General features: G+C 31.8%; 2 protein-coding genes across 3 annotated transcripts in view; both read left to right on the top strand.

Moving 5' to 3' along the window:
* The first annotated feature begins 1,420 nt into the window (after positions 1-1,420).
* LOC125059127 lies at positions 1,421-3,248 on the top strand. The gene is made up of 4 exons (XM_047663351.1): positions 1,421-1,702; positions 2,481-2,619; positions 2,797-3,061; positions 3,146-3,248. Exons 1-4 carry the CDS (start codon positions 1,572-1,574, stop codon positions 3,241-3,243), a joined length of 633 nt encoding a protein of 210 aa, XP_047519307.1. The 5' UTR covers positions 1,421-1,571; the 3' UTR covers positions 3,244-3,248.
* A 1,413-nt stretch (positions 3,249-4,661) lies between these two features.
* Positions 4,662-8,312, top strand: part of LOC125059118 (phosphatidylinositol 4-phosphate 3-kinase C2 domain-containing subunit alpha) — a 38,753-nt gene continuing 35,102 nt past the window's right edge. For both annotated transcript variants that reach the window (XM_047663338.1, XM_047663337.1), the window contains exons 1-3: positions 4,662-5,046; positions 6,581-6,704; positions 7,996-8,121. In XM_047663338.1, the coding sequence (XP_047519294.1) occupies positions 4,935-5,046; positions 6,581-6,704; positions 7,996-8,121 (362 nt within the window). In that variant the 5' untranslated portion in view covers positions 4,662-4,934. The remainder of the gene's footprint in view (positions 5,047-6,580; positions 6,705-7,995; positions 8,122-8,312) is intronic.

Here is an 8,312-nt window from a genome sequence, read left to right as displayed (position 1 = left end):
CCGACCCCAAAGAAGGTCCCCCCCCCTTTGCTACGCCACACAACTTCATACAAAAGGGAGCTTCTGATAGCATCAAAATTTTTCACACAACATTCAAAGTGTCTATCTGTCAGACTATGAAAAAGTAATAAACAGAATTGCTTGCGAACGAATCTACAAGGGCTACTACGTGCTACTGATATTTGTTAGAACTGAAGCCGCGCATAAAAGTTAAATGAAGATGTACATATATATTTTGTTACATATGTTATATTTATAAGAATGATTGTGAAATAATAACTGGATTGTTATTCACCATTTTTGGCTTAGGGAGCGTTCAAGTATTACGTAACGCAATTTTTGGAGATTATTGACCCCCCTCCCCCATGTTACTCGCCGTAACGCTTTTCAGTACCCAAGTATAGTAAAACGTTCAGTTATTATTATGTGGTGTAAGTCGAAAATAATATTAACAATAACGTGTAATTCAATCCCCGCCCCGCATCGTAACGTTTTACAAAATGACCCCCCCCCCCCTCCCAAAATTCGTTACGTTACACTTGAACGCTCCCTTATAGAACAGAAAATATAATGTATTTACTTTACGAATTAATCTTAATATAAATAGTAGGTAACTTAATGTACACTAATGAACGACGGTACCAAAATATCTCCTAAATTTAAATTTTCAATTCTCAAATCAAGGGCGAAGAACGGACGAGAAGAACTTGCCTTTTTTTGCAAAATGTTTGTAAGCACCTACAACCATACCCACCACAACGAAAATGGCATACAGTCAAAACCGTTTACGACGACATCGTTTAGAACAACATACCGGTTATATTGACCAAAATCAAAGGTCTCGGCTGAATTCTATTGTATTAGGTACTTAATAACAACGGCATCGGCTGTTACGACTATCGGTTTTTACGACCCAATATGAGTAGTCCCTTCGATGTCGTTATAACAGATTTTGACTGTCAATAAATTTTTCAGCATTCGGTAAGAACTTCTTGGCATTCACTTCACTTTATTTATAATGGCGACTTCTGTGTAAATCACAATTCCGTTGAGATTTGAATTTTGATGGATTGAATTTAATCTAAGCAGAGTTACCAAAATCAAAAATGATATCACAATAAAGACAACACACACAGACATCTAATAATATATTATACAAGAGGTTAACATTATACTACAAGATATGGAGGGAGAATCTTATAACTTTCATTTATTAACAGAAACAAATTTCCCAAAAATTTTGACGATAGGGCTGGATGGGAGGGAAAGTAGGGAGTAAAGGTTACATGGACAAGGGAAATTTGGAGAAAGATGGTCAAATAACGAGTGATTAATTAAAGAACAGGTAAAAATATATAGTCTATCCTTCTTGGCATTAACACGGAAACAAATTATGACAGTGCAGCCTTGTTATATAAAGTCTAAATCTTTGGTTTTAAATCATTATATGACATATGATGTCATAGCTTAAAATGGAATTCAAACGAATAAACACCTAAAATTAAAAATGTAGTTGACTAAAAAAAGCTTTTCAGCGCAAAATAGAAAAAACAGAAGCATGAACTGTTAAAATGGAGTCAGGTATGACCCAAGAGGAAAGTTACACCGATCGCAGGAAACTGTTCAAGAACATTTGGGATACGGCTATGACATTAGAAGACAAAGATGCCAACGAGGTCGTTAGCAAGCCTAAAGTTATCAAGTATACAACTCTGATTTGTTTTTAATATATTTAGGGTCTGTTTCACAATGTACGGATAAGTTCTACATAAGTTCCAAATTCGCTATTTATTACTTATTGGTAGGATAAGCACTATTGTTGCGTTTCACGACTGTTTGATAGCGCTATTCGTCACATAAAGTCCATCATAAGTCATGAGTCCGATGAAGTGTCAAATAGCACAATTTATCTTCCAAATCATTTGTGTTGCATAGCTATTTGGTACTTTATCCATACATTATGAAACAGACCCTTAGTAGATTGCCCTCAGTAGATTGACGGACAAAACTGAAACTGTTTTAACGTAAAAAACTGAATTATAGATTGTAGTATTCGATTTAAGATGTTCATGTGAAACTTTTCTGTTATGATTGTGTTTCATCAAATTGGACACTGTTTTGAGATCTGTTAAATTATTTGAATTTAGGGCAATATTTTTTATTTTTTTATTTATTTAGTTATTTTTTTTTAAGACAATTCACACCAATTGACTTAGTCCCATGCTAAGCTGGTGAAGCTTGTGTTATAGGTACCTACGAGGCAACGGATATACATACATATTATAGATAGATAGACATATAAATACATATTTAAACACCCAAGACCTAAGCACAACACCAAATGCTCATCACTTCGATGTTCGTCTCAGCCGGGGATCGAACCCGGGACCCATGGATTCGCAGTCAGGGGTACTAACCACTAGACCAATGAGTCGTCGAATTTGTATTTATTTTAATCCAGTAGGGTGATTTTTCACCAGGACATTGCGTCTTGATGAGGTAGATCGCTGTCTCGTGGGCAAGAAAAAAAAACAACGTCTTAAAAATCTACGTGCTGTGTGCAATAAATTACTGGACTTTTGCGATCGGCAAGATGCGGATGATTTATTTTATGAACAGGTAACTAAATATTTCTTAAATGACAGTCAACCACTTTCATCATATTCAATTTTTGTATTTAACTTTGAGTATTTCTATTGCCCTCCATCAAAAGTAGCGAAATTGTAAATAGGATAGACAATTAGGGTTATTGACGATTATCTAGAAACATGTTAAAATGTAATTAAATTCGCTCAGATGGTTGCGGAAGGCAAGAAAGACCCTTCACAGCAGCCTGACCCTAATACCGTCGTGAAAACACCGAAACCCAAGCTAAAAAGAAAGATTACAAAAACAAATAGTGTCTTTTATCGGGTAACTCATCCGCCAGCGCCTAAAGCAACTTCAGATCGCCAAGATTTCAGTGGAAACCAAAATAGTTTAACATCCAATAATTCAGAGAACAACGATGTACAGCGCTGTAAAGATAGAAGGGGAAATAAGCAGGGAACATTTCCTACATGTAACGTATTGCCAGGCATTTCGGAAGAGTTTTACTAAATCTAGCAATTGAAGTAAATATTGATGTATTATATACCTTTTTCAGGTGTAGTAAGATACAAGTACGTTACTGTAACTAGACCGATTCCTAACCCTAAACCATCAAAGAAGCTACTACAAATGCATAAAATAAATATAAGGTAAAAAGATATTGAGTTTTATTTTAAGATTATCATAATATCGTGTTTTTAACTAAGGCAAAGATGATGATGATGCTGATGAACGTCACTAAAAAGTTTGTATAGTCGAAAGGTAAGTAACCTATACTCTGACATATGAATGGAGGGAAAAAGGATTAAATAAAAATATGTATATAGTGCAAAGTTATTATGAATACATATATTCCTACACCTAGTTAAGGTGTAGGAATATATGTATTTTCTATAACTTTAAACCTATATAATATATGAATAATATATAACTATTAACTAAATATAAATATTAAAAAACTAAATAGATAATAAATTATAGTTTGTGAAACTGATGATAAGTCAAAACAATACTATGTATCACACAATGTAGCTACGTCCATGAATAACAAGTTGTAGGTACCTATGCAGTTTCAAACACTGCTATATCTAATTTCATTTATTGGACCTGAAAATGTTATGTTTTTCAAAAATAATATTTTATACATAATTTAATATACCTACATCCGTGAGTCCCTAGTCTTATAAGAATTAAATAAGTATTATCATACATTTTAACTTAAATGTATGATTGACGCCAAAAACAAACAAACATTGCACGTGAGCTAAACCTGGCGCTCTGATCTACGGTTCCATAGCCTCTCAAGATGGCGCGCAACCACAATATACGTCTACGTGACGGTGACGAGTAATTATTATAAGTTATTATCATTATTGATGGCACCTCTTGGTGGATACCGCTCCATACGGAAATACTAAGAGATTTACCAGATAAGCTACGTATTAGATTCAGAACATATGGGTGTTCTATAGAGAGAAAAAATAAGATCTTGTTAAAATAATGTGATCAATATTGTTTTAACAGCAAGATGGTCTGAGAAAGTAAGACAATGTTTATGTTGTACAATAAGGCAATAAATTATTATTGAAAATTGTTGTGTTTTTTCTGCATATACATAATTTATTGCAACCGAGACAACCCTACAGATATCATATGCAAGAAACATTTATTCATAAAAGCTATCCCAGCAAGAAAAATATTTTTCGGGTTATAACTTATACCTATCATGGTTTTTAAATTCATTAGTACTTTACCACTTTCAAATCCATAACAATAGCAATTAGGTATGTGTAAATCATTTAAATACGTTTCAATTTATTTATCTAGAGTTTCATAGTTAATAAAATACCTAAATTTTTCCTATTATATATAAGCAACTAAACTATATAATATATAATGTAGTATCTATTGCTATTTCATGCAGACTACAGTGAAAATACGCAATCGACCTGTATAATATACTTTATAGTATAATATATCACCTACTTGTTGTCAAAACAGTGGAATTGACTTTGATTATTTGCTCACTAGTTTTGACAATGACAGCCGACAACCAAAAATGACATGATTATGAACTTCGATTACAACTCTCGAGAATAAAATTGTTGTTATATTTTATTTGTAATTCCATGATGTCCTGAAAATAACAAAAGTATTACGAGTAAAAGTTATATTTGGAGAAGTATTTTGTACAAAAAATACAAATTGTGCGTGAAGTGCCTAGGTTCCTTTGTCTAACATGTGTAGTGTTAGCATAACATTCAACAGTTAATTAAAACGTTATACTTTTCTCACGTTAATATTCTGGAAATGTTTTCTTCAGTAGTAAGTTAAGTGTATCAAAAATGTCCGAATACGATCTTCAGTTTCAAGAGGATCTGGAAAAGGCGCAGGCTCTGAGTTTAGAAAGTCTTGCATTGGATCAGTTTCGAAGGCAAAAGCATTTAGCTAGTTCAGGTAACTGACGTAATTCCTTTTATTTTTGATATGATAAGTAGATACAAGGTAATTCATACAATATCTTTATTCTGTTGAGATTAAGTAATTGCTGCACTTTTATTCTGTTGTTTATCTGCTGCTACTGCTATAATGATGATATTAAACAAGGTTGTAAGTGTAACCAACTTTGTATTTATAATTTACTAGTAATCATTGAAATACCTCGATGATCTACAACATAACATTGTTAATAAAGAAACTATCCAGTTCTTATGTGTTTTAAGAAATTATTGAGCGTCATAAAGCTTAAGGATATTTACTCTAGGACTCTAGACATAAAAAGAGATATTATAACATGTAAGCAGTTAATAATATAGAATGTAGTAATAATTTCATTTTGAAAAATTATGTTAATTACTAAATTTCAAAAATTTTTAAACATTTCTGATTAAGTGTTATCTAACGCTAAATCAAACATATATTATTTTAATCTCAAGGCTTGTTTGCTGAGCAACTATGTTGAGCAAATCACATTTCATCATTCAAGAGAATTTTGTGGCTTCAAAAACAAAAGTACAAATAAATAGATATTAGCCAGTTAGCTATCAAACATATATTATTTTAAGCTCAAAGCTTGTTTGCTGAGCAACTATGTCAGTCAAGATACATTTCATCATTTTACAAAATTCTGTGGCTGCAAAAAATCATAAAAAAAATATTAGCCAGTTATCATGTAGTGAATTGAGTGTATTACAAATTGATAACAAGGCTATCAATTTGAGAGGAAGTGAGATCGCTGACCTCATTTTACGAAAATGTATTTAGGTTTAATCTACATCTTCTGCTCGATACTTGCTATAGTTGTTTTTAAATGCTGTAATAAAAATAACATCTAATAATTATTGTGTTTAATGGCTTGCCGTTAAAATTAAAGTACTATTGGGATATAAAGATTTCAATCCTTTTTTATTCCTACTAATTTTAGTTTAATTTTCTAACTTCAGACGCTTTTCTCACAGTTTTTGCACTGTAGCATCATAAAATTTAATATTAAATTGCTTAACTTTTTGTACTACAAGGGTTTGAGAGCTTTATGTTTCCTGTCAATATATGATGTCTGGGAGTTCATTTTGAATTAATTTCATTTAAGTAGCAGATGATGAGCAAGGTAATAAAATGAAAGTTTTATATATGGAAATGAAGATACCGTTTATGAATGGAAAAACAGTTAAATTTAAACCACATAACTTCAGTATATATAAAGATTTCCATTGATTTAAAAAAGTGCATCTTATTTTGCAATCTTGAAAATTAATATACACTTATCTTATCCTATGCAGCTAGATAATATGCAAATGAAAAGGTACATAAAATTGCAGGGTACAGTGCAATACAGTACATAAGTCGAAAACAAAAAACATAATGGTATCATGTTGATATTGGTTCATTTTAATGTATAAAACAATAACTATTTTTTACTTGTATACCATACATAAATCTAATATTGATAAAAATAATCGAAAATTATCGGTCGATACGCATTATCATACAGATAATGTGCAAGACGCGGGGAATGCTACAATACGTCGCAAGGAGGACTGTGAAGGACCACTACCGGCGTTGCCACCTCCTCCACGGAAACCACCACGACGTAATTCCAGTACTGAGAGCGCTAGGTACGTGCGATCTTTGAAGTACCATATCATAAAACTCATAAAACTATCCAGATATAAACTAGCAAGTCACATAGAAACTACACTAGCCAAATTGGATTTCGAATCTACGGAGGCATTACTACATATCTTGGCATGACTTTGAGGTTTCATAAACTAACACAGACACAGTGCACGATCATAACAACTTTCAGCTACACTCTCAAATACATGCGTATAAACACCTATTCACACTCATACACACATTCACTTCATTTGTTACACTAAATTTGTAACTATTATTTTTTATTTTTTATTATCATCTTTTTTTATAACTAATTTAAACATGTACCACGTAATAATTGTTTTCTAGTTACCCACAACACAGGGCCTCCCTAGTGTGGGGACTAGCGAAATATGAATTCTGTCACAAACCCTTATGTCATAAATAAAGTTTTTATTATTTTTTATTTTATTTTTACAAGAAGGAAAGCTCTATAACTCCTAAATAGGGCTGATCACATCATTATAACGGTTTGATTGATTTTATAAAACAGGCTTTAGTTACATTGAAATTATTATGAATGCCCCTAGAAACAGGTTCGGGAGTAATTTTAAAGGAACTTGTTAATACAGTTAAAATATTGAGTACTAAATGTTTAAAAACTGCATTTTAAGCAGTATTTCATATAAATAGTAAATAAAAAGTGGATCTAGACTATCCTCTGTTTTGCTGTATGGAAATGTTCCGATTTCTTTGCTATTTCCCATTCCATTTTGATGTTACTGGCAAACAAATATCCATAGCAAGGAAGTGTTTTTATTATCAAGAAATCTGATTATAATTTGTGCAAACATTAGAATTAGTGGGTCATGGAGCATATTCATTCTTGCAACAAGGTTATTTATAATTTTTATATAGGTACAGTGTAAACTCTTAACGAATTTCAAGAGACAGAGCATTTTAATTCTTTATAACGAATTTCAATGGACCGTGGTTTTTTATTCGTTATGCAGAGTTGTCGTTATAGGGAGATAAGAGAAATAACACCAAATTTAACAATTTCAATAATTTATATATACATATATGTATATATATAGTAGATAGGTGACAATGGTGCGTTTAGTAACTGAGACCAAAATTTACTAAAGGCAATAGAGAGTGGCTATTGCGTTATAGACTGAATTAATGTATGGGGTTTGTGTTAAAGTAACCTTTTTTTATGTTATAGAGAGTTTTTCTTTATAACGAATGACGTTATAAACATTTTACACTATACCAGCATAATCTTTAATTTTTTTTTCTTTTGTAAAGGTCGACTGGCACAAGTCCTACAAGAATTGAGAGCAAAGACCTTATATCATTTACCAGCCCCACAAGTAAAACCGCACCAAAGGATTCTCATGCCTACCTCAAGGATTATATTGACCAGATCTCTAAGTATGTATTTTAAAATTTACTTATAATATATCTTATGTATGGAATATGTAGAAATTAAGTAGTTTTGTTCTGTTTTGGCTAAGACAATTACATAAAATACTATAACAATTATTTTCCATATTTGGTAATGTTCCTCCATTTTACAAATCTCCATAGATGTTCTATTAAATGATTCTGCGACACATGTACAT

This window comes from Pieris napi, chromosome 19 (assembly GCF_905475465.1).
Source record: "Pieris napi chromosome 19, ilPieNapi1.2, whole genome shotgun sequence".
NCBI classification, from domain to species: Eukaryota; Metazoa; Arthropoda; class Insecta; order Lepidoptera; family Pieridae; genus Pieris; species Pieris napi.
Note: the sequence above shows the minus strand (reverse complement) of the source record. Positions and strands in the feature narration are given on the sequence as shown.